At 33.2% G+C, this 20,660-nt stretch overlaps 1 protein-coding gene across 2 annotated transcripts in view; it reads right to left on the bottom strand.

Annotated features, from left to right (window-relative positions):
- The window catches only part of LOC126884065 (venom allergen 5 2-like), a 350,744-nt gene that overhangs the window by 4,980 nt on the left and 325,104 nt on the right, over positions 1-20,660 (bottom strand). For both annotated transcript variants that reach the window (XM_050649852.1, XM_050649851.1), the window contains one exon: positions 16,005-16,099. In XM_050649852.1, the coding sequence (XP_050505809.1) occupies positions 16,005-16,099 (95 nt within the window). The remainder of the gene's footprint in view (positions 1-16,004; positions 16,100-20,660) is intronic.

Here is a 20,660-nt window from a genome sequence, read left to right as displayed (position 1 = left end):
AAGCAGGCCCAACAAATGCAGTGAATTTAAAATTAATCAGATTATACAAAACCAAGTATTTCTTCTGTGCGAAAATAGAATGGGTAATAAGCAATTTGAATTTAGAAATGGTCTAGGAATTAGAGAGGCACCATTTTCTGTGCGCGTTCTTTTACAAAAAAAGTTGTGAGTTCCGAAAAAAACGTTGATGTTTATTTCATCGACTTCGAGAAGGCATTCGACCGAGTTTAACACGATATACTTTTCGATTGCCTGCGGTCAGCAGGACTTGACCACTACGATATAAGACTGCTAAAATACTTATATTACAACAATCAAGTAGACTCTATCCAAGTTGGAGATATTCGTACAGAAAAACTACCCATCAAACGTGAAATACGACAGAGTTGTGTTTTGTCACCCAGTCTTTTTAATCTGTACTCTAAAGAAATCTTAAGGTAGATTAGTAAAGAGAGTAAGATTAGGCTATCAACAGTGTCAGATACGCTGACGATACAACCATTATTGCAGAAAATTTACAAGATCTCCAGACATTAGTAAATCTAGTAAGTGAAGCAAGTTATCGGAGAGGCCATCTTCTTCTTCTTCTTCTTTAGTCCATTTCTATCCAACTTTGGACATATGCCTTTCCCAAATCTTTCCATTTCCGCCTGTCCTCCAGCCAGTCTTTAAAAGATAATTACGTTTTTTGGTAATTTCATAGCAATATTCACACCCTGCAGAATTGTAGTGATTTGACATCAACATTTTTATTTATGTTCATATGATTTTTAATATAGTCTACTATTCTGCCGTGCTAAGCCCAAAGGCGGTAACTGATTTTTTATCGAACATGAGATTTTTGTATTTCTAGGTAGGTTTTATTATATTATAATGCTTCTACAACTCCAAAGACTTTGTAAATATATTCTAGATACCCATTATAATACTTTTACAACTCCAAAGATTTTGTAAATATATTCTAAATACCCTGTTCTACCCAGAAATATAAAAATCTCATTTTCAATAAAAAAATCAGTTACCGCCTTTGGGCTTAGCACGGCAGTATTGTTAAACATTATTAATATAACGAAACGTTTGATTTTAGTATACAGGGTTGGTCGAAACCCGGAATGAGTATTTTCTGAGTTTTCTTAAATAGAACACTCTGTATTTTAGTATTGTAATGAAATGATACATTATGGTACTTTTTTATTTCTTAAGCATTCCCTATACTTAACTGCTTTAATTTTTGAGTTATTCGTGATTATTTAAGCCAAACAATAATTCCAACCAAAATTACGTGAAATTTAATTAGGTTGGCCATGAAAATATTCAATCGAAAATAATTTTTTGAAAATAAATACATATTAATCTAGACCGATCCTTAATTTATTAATATTGGATGAGATATCCAAATTCCTACGTAGTTAAGATTGTCGGTGCCTAAAATATTAATAAAAACATACAATATTCTACCTAGTTGGCTATGCCACTAAATTTTCTTAAAAATTTGACATTATACTTACTATTTTTATAGTTCCAGTAGCTTTATTACCATTATTCATATGAATTTTTCTAATGAAGAACTAATTACTATGGTTTTTGTGCTAGTGGAGTATAATAAAAATTTTCTACTAGCAATAAGAATTTTTCATCAGCAATTCCCCGATAGACGACAACCCAGAAGAGAAACCTTTGAAAATATACTAGGACGGTTTCAACGGACTGGACAGATTACGATAAATCCGATCGAATAAAAACTATTGTAAATTAAAAAAAGGAATTAAATATAATCCTTAGTGACACTGAGGATCTGCATATTAGTTAGACCGTTCTTATAATTAAAGTATTTAGTCTGTTAAAGCCCTTTTATTATAATTTCAAAAGTTTCTCTTCGGTTGTCGTCTGTCAGGGAATTTTTGATGATAAATTTTTATTGCTAGTAGCTCATTTTTGTTATACATATTCTCCTAGCACAAAAACCTCCAAACAAAAAAAATATTAGTAATGGTAACAAAGCAACTGGAACTATAAAAAGAGTATAATGTCAAATTTTTAAGCAAATTTAGTGTCATAGCCAACTATGGCTAAGCAAATGTTTTTATTAATATTCTAAGCACCAATAACCTTAACTACGTAGGAATTTGGATATATCATCCAATATTAATAAATTAAGGATCGGTCTAGATCAGTGGTTTTCAATGTTTTTGAGCCATGTACCACCAAAATTCTTATAATTATTTTTGGTACCACCTAACTGAAGATCTATGGAGGTAGATAATCTAATTAACTACAAATATGCTGAATTTTGGCAGTGGTTTTGCGTTTTGTGTACCACCCCACCTAATGAAATGTACCACCAGTGGTACATGTACCACAGATTGAGAACCCCTGGTCTAGATTAATATTTATATCTTTTCAAAAAATTGTTATTGATTTAATATTTTCACGGTCAACCTAATTAAATTTCACGTAATTTTTGTTGGAATTAATGTTTGGCTTAAAGAATCACGAATAACTCAAAAATTAAAGCAGTTAGGTATAGGGAATGCTTAAGAAACAAAAAAGTACCATAAAATATCATTTCATTACAATACTAAAATACAGGGTGTTCTATTTAAGAAAACTCAGAAAATACTCATTCCGAGTTTTGACCAACCTTGTATATTAAAATTAAACATTTCGCTATATTATTAATGTTTAAAAACAGTAGACTATATTAAAAATGATTTAAACATAAAAATAATTTTTTATGTTAAATCACTACAATTCTACAGGGTGTGAATATTGCTACGAAATTAACAAAAAGACGTAATTATCTTTTAAACTACCTCATATAATATTACAAAACCTTATATTTTAAGAAAGAAGACATCGAGGAGAATCCAAAAATGTAAAAATATACAGGGTGCTACAATAAAAAACATACATTTATGTCGCCCTGTCAATACGGGTGGCCCTGTATATTTGAAAATATTTTTAAATTTTGGTCCTATCCGTGCTCTGACTTTTACCTCAAGAACTTTTTTTCGTATCTCTTACGACAAACGAGTAATTGGACTTTGTCACACTAATGCAACAACCTGTATGCCTGCGGAGCATGGACATTCAATAAGAAGGAAGAGGATACTCTGGAAAGATAAGAAAGGAAAATATTGGAACGCGTATTCGGAGGAAAGAAGACAGAAGAGAGACGAACCGTCACCAGGTTCTTTTTCTTTAAGTGCCGTCTCACAGTCGGAGGTTGGATATCATCATCACTGTCTTTACACTACAAAAAGGGCGATCCAACAGACCTTGAGAATTACCGGCCCATAAGCCTATTAGACCACCTGTACAAGTTGTTCACAAGAATAATAACAAATAGACTGGAAACAAAATTGGATTTATAAAAACCTAGAGAACAGGCGGGTTTTAGGAAAAACTTTTAGGCCAGAGTAATAAGACAAAAATATACCCTGTTCGTGACACTCGAGCAGCCAGGGTACAGAAGCGTTTTTTCGACAAGTTATACCTACTGGAACAAATTGTAACTATTTCCTGCGTAGGATCTGGCGGCCATTTTTATTTATAAACAATTAACTGTCAAAAAATGGCATTTCTCCTTTTTTTTCAAATCAATGGAAAACAGTGACACTTATGATTTTTTTAGTACAAATATCTTTGAGATTATGGAAAAAGCTTTAAAATGACATATTACAAAGTTTGATATACTCATTTATTGTTAATATAATTGCGAAAAAAGGTCGGAATTGCAAAAAAAAATATTTTCGCAATAACTGTTGTAAAAATTAGTGTACAGGTTTGAAATTTTTCTCAAATGAGGGTTCTTTGGTGCTTAATATGTGATAAAGATTTCAAAACGATTCATTGAATTGTTTAAATTTTATTCGAATTATTTATCTCAGAGAGCATTTTTTTTGCAATAACATAAGTCAGAAAACAATGACGTTAGAACCATTCCACAGGTGTCAAATGGAAGAACATGAGCTATGTTTTTAACTTGGTTTAAAAAAACCGAATAAAAAATGCATTTATTAGTAATAAATAATTATGCAAAAGTATCGTAAATCTTTCCTTATAAACTTTTTGGATAACTTTTTCCAAAAAAATTAACTTTTTTACCCCGTTTTAAGTGCAAAACTACCAAATAATGTTATTTATATCATAATCGATAAAAAATTGTAATAAATATATATAATTTCTTATATAACAAAATAAAAAGTTTATAAGGAAAGCTTTACGGTACTTTTGCATAATTATTTATTACCAATAAATGCATTTTTTATTCGCTTTTTTTAAACCAAGTTGAAAACATAGTTCATGCTCTTTCATTTGACACCTGTGGAATGGTTCTAGCGTCATTTTTTTCTGACTTATGTTATTGCAAAAAAAATGCTCTCTGGGATAAACAATTTGAATAAAATTTAAACAATTGAATGAATCGCTTTGAAATTTTTATCACATATTAAGCACTAAAGAACCCTTATGTGATAAAAATTTCAAAGCTGTACACTAATTTTTACAATAGATATTGCGAAATTAATTTTTTTTGCAATTCCGACTTTTGTCGCAATTATATTAACAATAAATGAGTATATCAAACTTTGTAATACGTCATTTTAAAGCTTTTTCCATAATCTCAAAGATATTTGTACTGAAAAAACGATAAGTTTCACTGTTTTCCATTGATTTGAAAAAAAAGGGAAAAATGCCATTTTTGACACTTAATTGTTTATAAATAAAAATGGCCGCCAGATCCTACGCAGGAAATATTTACAATTTGATCTTATAGGTATTACCTGTCGAAAAAACGCTTCAGTACCCTGGCTGCTCGAGTGTCATGGGAAAAATCTTATTACCCTGGACTATTTGGCACTAACGACCACGTACACTGCATAGAAGGAATTATAGAAAAATCTATCGAATACAACCGACCATTGGCCCTGGCTTTCGTAGACTTTCGCAAGGCATTTGATACGATAGAAATTAACAGCATAATGAGAGCATTGGAGGAAAGTCGTATAGATTATCGGTACTCCAAACTGATAGCGAACATATACAATAATGCAACCATGACCGTCCGACTACACAAAGATACCAAATCTATAAAAGTCAAAAGAGGAATTAGACAGGGAGACACGTTATCTCCCAAAGTCTTTACGGCAGTACTTGAACATGCTTTCAAACAATTGGAGTGGGACGCCAAAGGAATAAATGTCGACGGTGAAAGGCTCTCCCACCTACGATTCGCAGACGACATAGTTGTTATAACAGACAACTTAAAAGAGATTAGAACTATGCTTACTGAGTTAGATGCCGCCTGTAAAAAATTAGTTTAAACATAAATTTTGGAAAGACACAATACACGACAAACCTGGTACCAAGCGAAAATCCAAAAGTCGACGTCAACGAAAAAGAATTGGTCCATAAATATAAATACTTAGGGCATGAAATCCAAATTGCGAGGGACAATCAAACTGCTGAATTACAGAGAAGGATCACCTTAGCATGGGCCACATATGGAGCTCTATCAGACATCTTCAAGAGCAACTTGCCAAATTATTTGAAAAGGAAGACGTTCAACCAATGTGTGCTTCCAATCATGACTTACGGCGCCAGAACATTATCGTTAACCCAGGCCACAGCAACGAAACTTACAGTGGCCCAAAGAAGAATGGAACGGTCACTACTTGGACTGACTCTCAGAGATAGGGTCAGAAACGAAGAAATCAGAAGAAGGACAGGCGTCACAGATGTAACAAAGCGAGTAGCATCGCTGAAGTGGAATTTGGCGGGCCATGTAGCCAGAATAAAGGACATGAGGTGGACCCAAAAAATTACAGTGTGGAGACCAAGAGAAGACAGAAGAAGTAGAGGTAGACCACCTACACGATGGACAGACGACGTCAAAAGGATTGCTGGGAATTGGTTGCAGAAAGCCCAAGATCGACAAAACTAGAAGAAATTAGGGGAGGCCCATGTTCAACTTTGGATGCAGAAGGCTGGATGATGATGATGATGATCTTTACTCTATCTACCGCTGCTCTGAAGATTTCTATGGAACTGAATTTAAACCAGTCCTTTAAATTCTTCAACCAGGACACTCTCCTTCTTCCTATACTACTAGGTTCGTTAAATCACAAAAAATCAGATGGTTGGATGTAGAAAAAATGATAGTAAACAGAATGCCTAAACTAGTTATGACCAAAAAACTAATCGGTCCCAAAAGAAGCAGTAGACGCAGAACAAGGTGGATTAATAAAGCAGATAAAGACCTTAGAAACGTGAAGGTGAGGACTGGAAAAGCAAAGCCCAAAAAAAAGTGAATAGAGAAATATTGTACATCAGGTCCTTCAGAGTAGTTAAGACTTTTTTTATCTACCTACTTATGTATAGGGTGGCCGGAAAGTCCCTTTACACTAAAAATAATAATGTTTCAACACCACGCCAATGTTGGTTGGCGTTCAGGCGCATGCGCATCGTCTAGGGCACCTGTAGTCCATTGAAATGTTACATTTAGGGTTGCATTTCTTAGAGTACTCAATTTTATTTTTTTAGTGTGTAGGGGGTTCAGTAAAAGCTTAAGTTTAAGTTTTTGGGGTCGCCAACCTTGTCCCCCGGCCTCCATATTTAAAAAAGGGGTGCAAAGGGTTTTCGCGCTGTATCTCCTAAACTAGCAATCTTACAGAAAATTTAATGACAGATAAAATGTATCAAATTAAATTTTCTGCAATTTTACATCTATTAATTTTTATCGTCAAGTGACTAACAAAAAAGTTATAAACAAAAATAAGAGAAAATTTTGTAAGAAGTTTCCTTTTGGAGGTTATAACTTTTTTCCGTTCATTTCACAATAAAATAACATCATAGCGATTTTGTAGAGGATTTTTCAATGAACAATTTTCACTATAAAATTGTCTAATTTTATTTTTTGCACGATTGATCATTCATTTTTGACTGTTTACCGTGACAGATTTTACGTCAGTAGGTGACATTTACTAGCAACTCGACGGTAAGTAATCCAACTCGACGGTAAGTACTCCAACTCGACGGTAAGTAATTCACTTACCGTCGAGTTAAAAAATCTGTTAATTTTAATTTATTTTTTGAAAGAATAAAGAAAACTAACGAATTATTTATTAATATTGAAACTTATGGTACAATTTGTTAAATTATTTAATGAAATACCACTTGTTTGGGCTGTGGTTCCACTCATATTTTAATTTATAATAATCAAAATTGTACTTAAAATTATTGACAACTAAATAAAAACTCAATTCTCCATTGTTGTTATGCACCCTAGTTACTACCTAACAACCAAAGTATCTATCTTGATAAAATGAATGAAACTAGTCAATATGACGAAAATGTATAATTTTATAATTTATAATGGTATCAATCGTGCAAAAAACGTTATAAGCATGTCGAACGTTAAGGGTAACCGATCTCAGACAATAATTGGAGTCGTCGCGCCGCTCCTCCTCCAAACAATTGTCTTCGATCGGTATAAAACCCTTACCGTTCTCCATACTTAATATACTATATTATCTAGGTTTTACAGCGCTCCAAACTTGACCAGATTCTCGAATTCTCATAGGAATACAACAAAAATAATATTTTTCTATCCATGTATTAGGCGAGCGGCATTAACCATTATGCCGACCACGAAAATCAAATTTAAGGTGAATGACCAATTTTGATCTTTTTTATGTTTTCGAGGTCTCTGAATCCGATTATGAAGTTTATTTTTATCTAGAGGTGGTGGAACATGTTCAAAAATCAAATTTTATACAAAAAATCCAAAAATCAATTTTGATGATTTTTCAAATTAACCTCGCTGTATCTTTGGTCGCTGTAAATATTTCCTTTTGAAAATTTTACTGTGTCATCTCTGAAGTATGTAGATGAGAATGAAATTTGTACAAAATGTTTAAACACATTAAAAAAGGAGTTGTTAATTTTTAAACATTTTGTCATCATACTTCGTTAGTTTCATGTTTACTTAAAAAAGTTGAGTGACAATCTTTTTAGTTTATAATTTTAACCAACACAACAATCAAACATATTTCATGAAGAAGTTTTTTGGAAAATTTTAAGTCAAAATATACAATAGGAAAAAAGTTATGTTACTTTATAGACAAGCGGCACACCCCAAAAAACGCTTAAATCTCGAGATCCTGACCACGGTGTGATGAATGGCTAATTTTGATCATACTTTATGATTTTGATATCAAAAATCGTTTTTTGCTCTTCTTAAGAATTTTGCATTTTGCGGTTGCGTCATTCTTCTTCTGAACCGGCGAATTTGTCCTCAAACAACTTCTTGGGCCTTTTCTATATATGCTTAGGGTTATAAGTTTTATAGTGGGGAGAAAGGTCAAAAACAGATTAATAATAGCATACGAATGTTAAAATCATAATAAATTGTATGAATAAAAAATATATATAGATAGAAAAGTAAGCCTAACTTTTGTTTTTATTGTATCCATATGAGCATTCGAGAATCTGGTCAAGTTTGGAGCGCTGTAAAACCTATATAAATAAATAGAATAAAACAACTTTATAGAGGAAACTGTTCGCTGATAAACCCTCTACAAAATTTCTATAGTGTTATTTTATTATAAAATGAACTGAAAAAAAGTTATAACCTCCAAAAGGAAACTTGTTAAAAATTTTTACATATTTTTGTTTATATCTTTTTTGTTGGTCACTTGACGATAAAAAGTAATAAAAACAAAATTGTAGAAAATTTCATTTTCAACATTTTATGTTTAATTAGATTTTCCGTAGGGTTGGTAGTTTACGAGATATAGCGCGAGAGCCCTTTGCACCTTATTTCCAAGATGGGGCCGGGGGACAAGGGTGACGACCCCAAAAATTTGAACTTAAGCTTCTACTAATACGCTCTACACATTAAAGAAATAAAATTGACTCCTCTAACAAATGCAAGGTATGGCTTAAAAAATGTAACATTTTAATGGAGTACTGTCTGGTCACGCCGACAGACAACAATAGTTGTGATTGAAACTTAATGGCGGACGCAAGAGAGTATATAATTAAAGAGCAGGGCCGCGCCAAGGCTTTCAAGCGCCCCGGGGCAAGTAATTTTAGGCGCCCCTTTTCTCCTTCCTTTGTAGTAATATTTTGTAGCTTAGTGAATCGTTAAACAGTATACCTACAAACTATTTTTTATGTGTTAGAAAAGTATCATCATCATCATAATCTAACCGTTATCGTCCACTGCTGAACATAGGCCTCCTCTAAGTTTCTCCATGTCTCCCTATCTTGAGCTACCAGCTATCCAGCTCCCGGCAGTTCCGTTTACATCGTCACTCCATCGTCACTAGTGGTCGATATCTGCTTCGTTTATCCGGTTGTCCGCCAGCGGTCACTATTCCAATTAATAATCTTCTAGTCTAGCTGTTGTTCGGTGTTCTTGCCATATGACCTGCACATCTCCATTTCTTTTTGTTGCTACGTGTTCTACTATGTCTTTGATTTTTGTTTTTTGCCTGATATTATTTGGTATTCTGTCTCCTTGTGATTATTAGCATGGCCCTCTGGGTAACCCTTATTTTCTGCTCTTAGATTTTCAGCAGTAAGAAAGTAATATACTGATAAGTTATTATGAATACTATAAATATTTACAAAAAACCACGATTACATTATCAGAGAACAAATAAATATATGTATCGTTATTATTATAGTCCGTTTGCTCAAGGTTTTTTCTCCGTATTTTAAAGAACCGCTTGGATTGACATGAAATTTGGCATACGCATAGCTAATTTATAACAAAGAAAAAAAATTGATATTGCGTCATCGGGGATGAAAAAATGCACGTTAAAAAGTCCGGAAGTGGATAAACTGACTAATTCTAAGCAACTTTTGTTCCACACATAGTTCTTTGTTCTTTCAATACTATAAGTCAATATTTTCCAGTTATTTCAGAATGAATATATGTTCATTTTTGAACATAAGACCACGGTTTTAGACGGTTTTTCGCAAATAACACAAGAAGTGTGTATTTTATTGAAAAAGATGTTCTTAGCAAAAATATAGCTTATAAAAAAATTTAAAAAACGTGCACGCATGAAGTCGGTAGATCCAGTAGAGGAAGAGTTGTAGCTCAAGAAAAGTGGGTTCTTATTCGTCAAATTCCAAATCGAACATTTCAACATGAAATAACCAAAAAATGAAGCACTTTTTGGGCAAAACTCGTTCTAACTTTTTTATGCCTGGTTGCACCAACACATCTTAAGATTAAGACGTGCGTTAAGCTCAGCTTACGAAACATACGCGTTGTACCATGGAGTCGGATCAATTTTCAGCTTACCACAATGGATTGCCATGTGGACATGTGGATTTCATAGATAAGAATAAAAAATGATGGTGCAACGTAAGTGAGATTTAAAACGGCCCTATCTATAAGCTGAGCTTGGCTAAGCTGGAGCTTAAGATTTGTTGGTGCAACCAGGCAATAAAGACTTATGAAAAAGCTTTAATTTTGTTTTTTAAAAAAGTTTATAGCAGCAAAAGTAAGCCAGTAACGCTGAAAATAAAGTTGGTCCATTTTTTTGGTAAAAAACATCGTAAAAATCTCTGCTTAATTGGCATCCCAAATGAAATTAATCGTTACAGCTTTATAATTTACTTCACTTATATACTCGTATATTTATATGATATGGAAGTTTCACCACTTCAAAGTGCTTATGTTTGAAAAAAATTGGTTTTAAATTAAAAAAAATTGAAATTTTGAAGGAAATGCCTTTTTTTCAAAATTTTTCCCAAGTATTTTCGATAAATACTTGTTGAGTTATTTTCGAAAAACCGTCTAAAAACGTGTTTCTTTTTGTTGAAAAATGAACATATTCACTGGCAAATAACTCGAAAAGTAGATATTGACTTAAGTAATACAAAAACTTTATAGAACAACCTAACTTTAGGTATAGTTACTTACAATTCGTCAGTTTATCCACTTCCGGACTTATTTTGAACGTATATTTTTTCACCCCCGTGAAGGGATGATACAACCCTAGGGCAAAAGCACACGTCGACACAATATTATTTTTTTCTTTGACATGTTAGCTATGTGTATACCAAATTTCATGTTAATCCAAGCTGTTCTTTAAAATTCAGAGGTTTTGCAATATTTTACCGTGAGTGAATAGAGTAATAGTTCAGTTTAATGAGAGAAATAACTGTTCGTATACTTAGGGGCTCAAAGTAATAATAACAGCTATTTTTATAGCTACCTACAATTGGTAAATTTTCAATTTTACAAGATAATAAAATATGACTAATATTTCTGGTAATTTTGGTATTGTCAAATTTTTTTTCGGCACCTGCCGGCGCCTTTTTGGCTCGGCGCCGGGGGGCACCGCCCCTCTCCGCCCTTATGGACGGCGCGGCCCTGTTAAAGAGCGTTTGGTCGCTGCAGTGTGGATACACGAACGTCGGCATAACAATAAAACAATCTCTGACATGATTGTGTTGTTTGCTTTGAAAAACCATCACCATCCAGACCAACTTTGATGTCGTGGGAGAAGAAAGCTTTTTCATTCGGAACCGTTCTCGACGCACCAAGAAGTGGAAAACCAAGCACTCGAGCTGAAATTTGTACCGGCATTGAGGATTCCATTGAACGTTCACCGATGAAGTCTACGCGGAAACGCTCTGCAAAGTTTATTATTGCACGGTCAACAATGCAAGATCACATGCAAAGAGATTTACAAGTGAAGGCCTTGTTTGTTTTCAAAAAGATGGCGCTTCACCCCATTTTGCTGTCGCTGTTCGCCATCGGCTGAATGAAATCTTCCCGGACCGATGGATTGGACGGAGTTTTCCAATTCCTTGGCCTCCGAAAAGTCCAAATTTGACAACGTACTGGACAATTCACTGTGGGCTTTCATTAAAGAGGAAATTAGAAAACACAGATATATTTCGAATGAGGAAGTGCGAAACGGAGTTCGCCAAGCTTTTTATTTCAGTAACTCAAAGAATGCTGTGACGGATGAGCATACGAATATGGCGTCGTATCAAGTTGTGCTATGGCAACGGAGATATGCACACCAATGTCTTCGATAAATAAATAAGTAATAAATAACTTACAAACTAAATTGTGTTATTATTTTTTCCCTCTCTAGTACAACAACAGCAATTCATTAATGTAAAGGGACTTTCCGGCCACCCTACTAGGGTAGGGTGGCCGGAAGCTTACATGAGAGTATACTTTTGTATGTACTTGTATATTAATTATAAAATGAATTATTTTATTTTCTTTGCAATGGAGCAAAACATAATTTTTTTGCATAGTAGGCCAGGGTAATACAGCAAAAATATACCCTATTCGTGACACTTCAACAGCCAGGGTACTAAAGCGTTTTTTCGACAGGTAATACCTATAAGAACAAATTGTAACTGCACTCCTGGCCAACAAATTCGGGACACCTTAAAAATGGGTCATTTTTGATGTGTCGAATCCCATAAACCTATTGAACGATTTTAGTGATTTTTTCAATATGTCATAGCCTTATTCTCTAAGAATATGGATGTAGTAATAGTGTTGCTGAACAGGTAAATGCCATTGTATACCGGGTATAACAATAATACTGTGTTTTTCCTGAAAGTTCGTAACACCCTGTGGAATATTCTAGCATTTAAACAATATTGAAATTAAAACTCAATTGTAGCCTTAGCCTTTCTTAACATTCTGCTTTTTGACTCATTCACTTATGTTGATAGAGTTAGGTACTTTGACAACTAGCCATGCTCTTCATCAATACAGGGTGTTTCTAAATAAGTGCCACAAACTTTAATGGTTAATTCTGCATGAAAAATAATGACAGTTTGCTTTATAAACATATGTCCGTAAATGCCTCGTTTCCGAGATACTGGATGTTGACGTAGTTATTTCACATTTTTTGACATACAACTAAAATTTTTATATTCGCCATTGGCGTGCATACAGGTAATATGGCCGGGTAATATGACCCGTATGCACGCCAGTGGTAAATATAAATTACATAATTGTATGTAACAAAATGCGCAATAACTGAATCTTATAACCCACCAAATTTCATTTGCATATCTCAACCCGTTTTAGAGCAATAAATAAATCGTCAGTGTGTAAGAAAAAATTCAACATCCAGTATCTCGGAAACGAAGCATTTACGGACATATGTTTATAAAGCACACTGTCATTATTTTTTCATGCAAAATTAACCCTTGAGGTTTGTCGCACTTATTTAGAAACACCCTGTATTGATGAAGAGCATGGCTAGTTGTCAAAGTACCTTAATTTTTCATTATCCAACATAAATGAATGAGTCAAAAAGCAGAATGTTAAGAAAGGCTAAGGCTACAATTGAGTTTTAATTTCAATATTGTTTAAATGCTAGAATATTCCACAGGGTGTTACGAACTTTCAGGAAAGACCACAGTATTATTTTTACACCCGGTATACAATGACATTTACCTGTTCAGCAACACGATTACTACATCCGTATTCTTAGAGAATAATGCTATAACATTTTGAAAAAATCACTAAAATCGGTCAACAGGTTTAGGAGATTGGACACATAAAGCATGACCCATTTTTAAGGTGTCCCGATTTTTTTGGCCAGGAGTGTATTTCCTGCGTAGGATCTGGCGGCCATTTTTATTTATAAAAAATTTATTGTCAAAAACGGCCTTTTTCCCTTTTTTCCAAATCAATGGAAAACAGTAAAACTTATGGTTTTTTAGTACAAGCATCTTCGAGAGCATGGAAAAAGCTTTAAATTTGAGTTTTACAAAGTTTCATATACTCATTTATTGTTAATATAATTGCGAAAAATATCGAAATTGAAAAAAAAAATTTCGCAATAACTATTGTAAAAATTAGTGTACAGCTTTGAAATTTTGGTCAAATGAGGGTTCTTTGGTGATTAATATGTGATAAACAGTTAAAAGCGATTCATGAATTGTTTAAATTTTATTCAAATTGTTTATTCCAGAGAGCTTTTTTTTGCAATAACATAAGTCAGAAAAAAATTTTAGAACCATTAAACAAGTGTCAAATGAAAGAGAATGAGATAAACTTTCTCAAATTGGTTTAAAAAAAGTTAATATAAAAATGCATTTATTAGTAGTCAATTATTTTGCAAAAGTATCCTCAATTTTTCCTTATAAACTTTTTGAATAACATTTAAAAAAAAATTATTTTCTACCGTGTTTTAGGTGCATAACTATCAAATAATGTTATGTGTATATTAAATGATAAAAAATATTAATAAATATGTATAATTTATTATATAAAAAAATAAAAAGTTTATAAGGAAAAATTGACGATACTTTTGCATAATTATTTATTACTAATAAATACATCTTTTATTCACTTTTTTTAAACCAATTTGAAAATTTAGCTCATGCTCTTTCATTGGACGTCTGTAGAATGGTTCTAACATCATTTTTTTCTGACTTATGTTATTGCAAAAAAGCTCTCTGGGATAAACAATTTGAATAAAATTTAAACAATGGAATGAATCGATTTAAAATTTTTGTCACATATTGAGGCCTAAAGAACCATCCTTTGACAAAAATTTCAAAGCTGTTTACTAATTTTTACTATAGTTATTGCAAAATTAATTTTTTTGCAATTTTGATCTTTTTTCGCAATTATATTAACAATAAATGAGTAGGTATATGAAATTTTGTAATACGCCACTTTAAAGCTTTTTTCATACTCTCGAAGATGTTTGTACTAAAAAAAACATAAGTTTTACTGTTTTCCATTGATTTAAAAAAGGCCGTTTTTTGACACTAAATTGTTTATAAATAGAAATGTCTGCCAGATCCTACGCAGGAAATAGTTACAATTTATTCTTATAGGTATCACCTGTCAGAAAAAACCTTATTACCCTGGACTATAGCACATAGTACAGTACATAGTAGGTACATAGCATAGCATAACAAAGTATTGTTTTGTGGAAACGATATACAGAGAATTTACTTCCACATTTGTATTGTAGCTTTACTGTTTATGAAGCAATAAATCATATTTTTTTCTTTTACCTAATATTTTTCAAGGAATCGCATTTTATTCAGTTTGAGTTAGTAGCTTAATCGATTATATTATAGGTTTGGATCCCTCGTATGAAAAAAAAGTTGATTAATAGCAAGCTGAAAATTTGTTAATAGCTTAAGGGTTTCTAGTCGGACAAACTTTGATATATGGGAACACTGAAACAGGGGAAGTTTTAATTGTGGAACAGGTTAAATGTTTGGAACGGTCAGACCACGAGAACGTCACATGTATTTTGTCCGACAGAACTTCCAATTGATTTGTTACCCTTTCATTAAACTCTCATGCAAAAATTAGACTGCTATTTATCACCTGTCATAATTCCTGTGATTTGACATGTTCTACGTGTTCCACTCATTAAAATGCCTATTTGGTGATAAATAGCAGTTTGATTTTTGCATTAGAGTTTAATGAAAGGGTAATAAATCAATTGGAAGTTCTGTCGGACAAAATACATGTGACGTTTCCGTGGTATGACCGTTCCAAATTTTTAACCTGTTCCACAATTAAAACTTCCCCTGTTCCAGTGTTCCCATATATCAAAGTTTGTCCGACTAGACACCCTTAAGCTATTAACAAATTTTCAGCTTGCTATTAATCAACTTTTTTTATACGCGGGATCCAGACCTATTACTGTATTAACTTAAAAGCATGACGAAATAATGTATACTTTTATCAAATGATACTACATATATACTTATAAAATAATAACAACAAAGTATTTTCCACTAAAACCACGAATGTTTACAAAGTAAACTTTTCAACCTCAACCATCCAATTATAGTTATTTTCCGACAATTTATCCTGAATAAACGGCGCAAACTTTTTGCATGCACTAACAAGTCTCGTCCCGGGTAGCGATAAAAAATAAACAGTGGATTCGTTCTGCGCCAATGCCGGAGAGTCTGTTTCTATCTATATATACACCAAATAAATCTGAAAATGCAAATATACTCACCACAGAGTCCAGAGAATCTAGTGGAATCGGTTAATCCATTTTCATTGCAGTTTGGGTATCCCTTCGCGTAGGGCGGTTGCCCTAACACATTTCCCCTGGGAACAAACGAAAGAAATCTATCAGTTCAATTCTCACGTCCAGAAAATTTGATTATAAAAGGGATTCACTTTATATTGTAATCAAAGGTCGTGACTTACAGAAAAGGAGTAAAAGTTTTTATTGAAAAGGAAAAGTTTTTTAGGCAAAGATCGTGGGCGATTGATTTCCTTTAGAAATTTGTTCTGTTTGGGTGTAGATCGGTCTACATATTCTCTTACAATTTATAATTTTTATTTGACTCTGGTACTAAATGCATTAGAGAGCTAAATCATGTAACGAAAATATAATAAATGTTGTTTTAAAAAATCTTAAATATATTTATTGTTCTGCCTCTACTCAGTATTCCAAATAAGTTTGTCCATATGTGGGTGGTTCGCCAAAATAAGCGGCATATTGTGTAACTCGCTTTTTTCTTAAGTCCTTTACATACTGTGTTTTAAATTGTGTTGCCAAAGTTAAGTTTTACAATAGATGAATGTACGTCACTTAACATTAATTAAAAAAAGTATTTTTACAAGCATTCTATGCAATTTTAATGTCAAAATATCAACTCCGAGGCTGTAACCCACCTTGGTTTTTGACCTGTTTTATAGTATTACACACTGAAAAGTTACAAAAGTGCAGATTATTTTATCAATAATTAATTAAAAACCCAATGTAATTTAAAACTGTCAAATTAATAATTTTCATTTTTAAAATTAAACCATAAAAATCTACTACTAAAAACTGTAACCAACTTTGTGCATCAACACCGAAGTCTCATGAAAATATATGAAAATTTAGGTCAAACTGCACTATACTGTATGGCAGGCAACTTTACAAGAGAGGAACGCTTCAGTCTAACCCAAATTGTGGAAGAAAGTGGACGAAGAGAATATCGTTAAGCGATAGAAAATTTTTCAAGGTGTCTTAAGCTAAGCGTATGTTTTTATACAGTCAACACCGAAGCCTTCGTAAAAGCTTAATTTTGCTAATTTTTTAATATGTTTTACTTCTACATAAGTATGCGCTATAAAGTTTTTTTGACACACGATGAGTAAAGCAGAATTATTTTTAATATTTTGTAGAAAGTAGAATTAAAAATGTATGAAATCATCAACACCGAAGCAATCAACTCCGAAGCCCAGTCGTGCCTCGGAGTTGACGAACGTGCCTCGGAGTTGTTTAAAGTGTGTGAATGGTCATTCTTAAACTAAAAAATACAATTTAAATGTAGTCTGATATAGAAAAAGGGTTACTGGGTAAGCTGTCAAGATGTTTCGGTCGGTTTGGTAATTATATTCTTTTTATAGAAAATGGCTCGTATACACTGGAGTACGACGGAAAAATGAAGGCGAAAGCCCCCAAAATCGTTAAATAAAGATTTTATGACAGAAAGTAATTTTTTATGCAGCTATGCTTATTTCTGTAAGAATATACCATTTTGGGTAGTCTTCTCTAATGTTGATAAAAGAGACATCTGCTTAATCAAGTATATTCAAATGGGAAATAAGCCACAATTTTACCTAAAAATGATTTTATTTTATTATCATTTTTAGGTAAAATTGTGGCTTATTTCCCATTTGAATATACTTGATTATAAAAATGCCACAAGAAAATAGCTTCAGAACAACATTAAGAGACATCTGCTGTCTATGTAGGCACATTATGTGAAAACATGGAGCTCATGTGTGGAAGCGGATAAAAAATAATTATGTTGACATGGAGAAAATGGAGAAAAGACAGAAGAATGTGTAGAAAGGAAATGCCAAGATTGTGTTCAAAATCAGATTAGATTTTTGAAGTTTAACGGAAAACACACGGCTACATATTGGAAAGTTTTGTCAACACGAAGGCCGCCGGCCGGTCTAAATCAACTTCGACTCAATTGATATTTTACCTATTTTTCATGTTATTCTGTAGTACTTTATATCAAAATGGAAGTGTTTTGTATAGTTTTATTACATACCAGTTTTTATTTAATTGTTACGATCATAAATTTCAATTAACAGAGAATTATGTCAACACCGTGGACACTTGTCCTTTACCTCGAAATTGCCGTCTATTTTGGCAAATCACCCATGTATATTATTACCCCTTATGCCTAACATCTGTTATAACATTATTTACGCCTTTTCTAATGATCCTTTTTTAAATTTATTAAAATGTCTTTGTTTCAGGGTGTTTAGAAATTTTGTCCAACGATTTTTTATGTTGTTCTTGAAAACGTGATATTTAAGTGTTTCTTCACACAATATGCAAGCTGATTATAAAGGGTGTCCAGAAACTCTACCGACAAACGACCGCGGATAAGTAATTAAGAAGATAAAGACATAGAGCGCTTCACGCTGGCCTAGTTTTTTGCATTCGATTAGGGTATCACATGGAATCTTATTACCCAGGATTCCATTGTGAAGAGCATTTGGCTACGATAGTTGTGCCCCCATCGCGCATCAGCGTGCTATGGGGGAAAAGGGATGGCCTGGGGCATTGGAGCAAGGTGGGGTGATCCCTGTTTTTACTCGGGTCAAAACACCTCGCCACAATGAATTCTTACACCCGAATGTACTTTTTCGATAGGGTGGACATCTCCCACAGGTCGAGTTGAATCAAATTGCTTGCTTGCTATCGACAAACGAAGACAGGAGATTCCTCAGATAATTTTAAGATATCTTAACCAAACTCATCTAGTCCGAAAATGCTTCCTAAGGGAGCTAAAGGGAGCTCTTTGAAGATGGCGTCTTGTAATTAGTTTTTCTTAAATAACACCAGAACGCTTCTATTGAGGAAAACAAAAATTGGTACACATATTTATCTTCCAGAGATAAATCGATTCCATGCATTGCGAATTTCTAGTACCGTTTATAGGCGTCCGTTTTGGGTAGGGCAACAATTATTTTATCGCATATCTTTTTTATCTTTAATTTTTAAGCATTTTTGACACTGGATTATTAAATTGTGAGGTATTTTACAACTAAAAGGTACTCTTGTTTTAAGTCGATAGGATACACCGTTTTCTAGAAAAATCGATTTGAAAAACTTTTTTTTGAATATAAAAAAAAAAAAATAAAAAAAACTATTTAGAAATCCGAAAACTTATACGTTTATTTATATTTCAGAGATAAATCGATTTCATTAATTGCGAATTTCTAGTACGGGTCATATGCGTCCGTTTTGGGTAGGTCAATGGTTATGTTATCGCATAACATTTTTGTCTTTATTTTTAAGCATTTTGACTCTAGATTATTAAGGTATGAGGTATTCTAGTACTAAAAGTTACTCTTGCTTTAAGTTGGTAAAATACACCGTTTTTTTTGAAATTTGTTTTCAATTTTTTTTTTCAAATTCAAAATAAAAAATTTTAAATCGATTTTTCTAGAAAATCCTGTGTCCTACCGACTTAAAGCAAGACTACGTTTGAATACCTCACAATTTAATAATCCAGTGTCAAAAATGCTTAAAAGTTAATTGTATAAAATAACCGTTGCCCTACCCAAAACGGACGTCTATGATCGATACTAGAAATTAGCAATGGATGAAGTGGATTTATTTCTGGAAGATAAATACACGCACCGATTTTCGTTTTTCTAAATTGAAGTGTTCTGGAGGTATCTAAGAAAATCTAATTACAAGACGCCATTTTCAAAGAGCTCTAGCTCCCTTAGAAATCATTTTCGGAATAGGTGAATTGAGCTAAATTGTCTTAAGATTATCTGAAGAAACTTCTGTCTTCGTTAGTCGGTAGCGCTTCTGGACACCCTGTATAGTTAAGTGTAATATTTATCTTTAGATAAAATAAGTAGCGGCATCTACTCTACATAATAGATAATAAACACCGCTTTATAACTTGGTACGTAATCATCATCAACCCGTACGTGTCCACTGCTGGATATATGTCTCCCTCAACTCTTTACAACTGTCTCTATCTTTTGCAGCTTGTATACAGTTACTGTTAAAAGTAAATTCAAATGCAGTTCAATAGAACTCTTCAGGGCAAAGGTAGATATAATAAAGATAGTGACTTTACCAGTGGCGTGCGGTGACTTTTTTGAAAGAGGAAGCGATTCAATAAGGATATAAAAATATTTTCTTAAGGGTAGAGGGTCGAGCCACTTCCCACCTGATAACACTCTGATGCGCAGGGGCTCTCTATCAGCAAAGTACTTAATTATGTGAAACGTCCTGCGTACAAGGACTCACACACTAAATCCGTGACGCGTGAATGCGTGAGGCACTCTATTCCCGCTATTTCTAGTGACTAGTGACCTATAATTGATCTGTATTGCTAGCTCGGGCCTTGAGTCCTCGCGCCGGGCTTGGTTTTCTAAAGAAGAATCCTATTTAAAAAAAATTTTATACTCCGAGGCATTTTCCACAACACACAACTTTCACTAAAATGACACCTATTTATACTCGAGGTCTATTCTCCTATCAACTTCTGATAATTGTTGAATGTAGTCTTTTTCAATGGATGATAGGGCTAACTTTCAATGTCTGTCTTCGCTTGTTGAATTTCTTTTAAACTCTTAATTTGAAACTCTTAATGCATCTTAATACTGCAAAACTTCGTTCAACTGA

The sequence above is a fragment of the Diabrotica virgifera genome, chromosome 4 (assembly GCF_917563875.1).
Source record: "Diabrotica virgifera virgifera chromosome 4, PGI_DIABVI_V3a".
Lineage (NCBI taxonomy): Eukaryota > Metazoa > Arthropoda > Insecta > Coleoptera > Chrysomelidae > Diabrotica > Diabrotica virgifera.
Note: the sequence above shows the minus strand (reverse complement) of the source record. Positions and strands in the feature narration are given on the sequence as shown.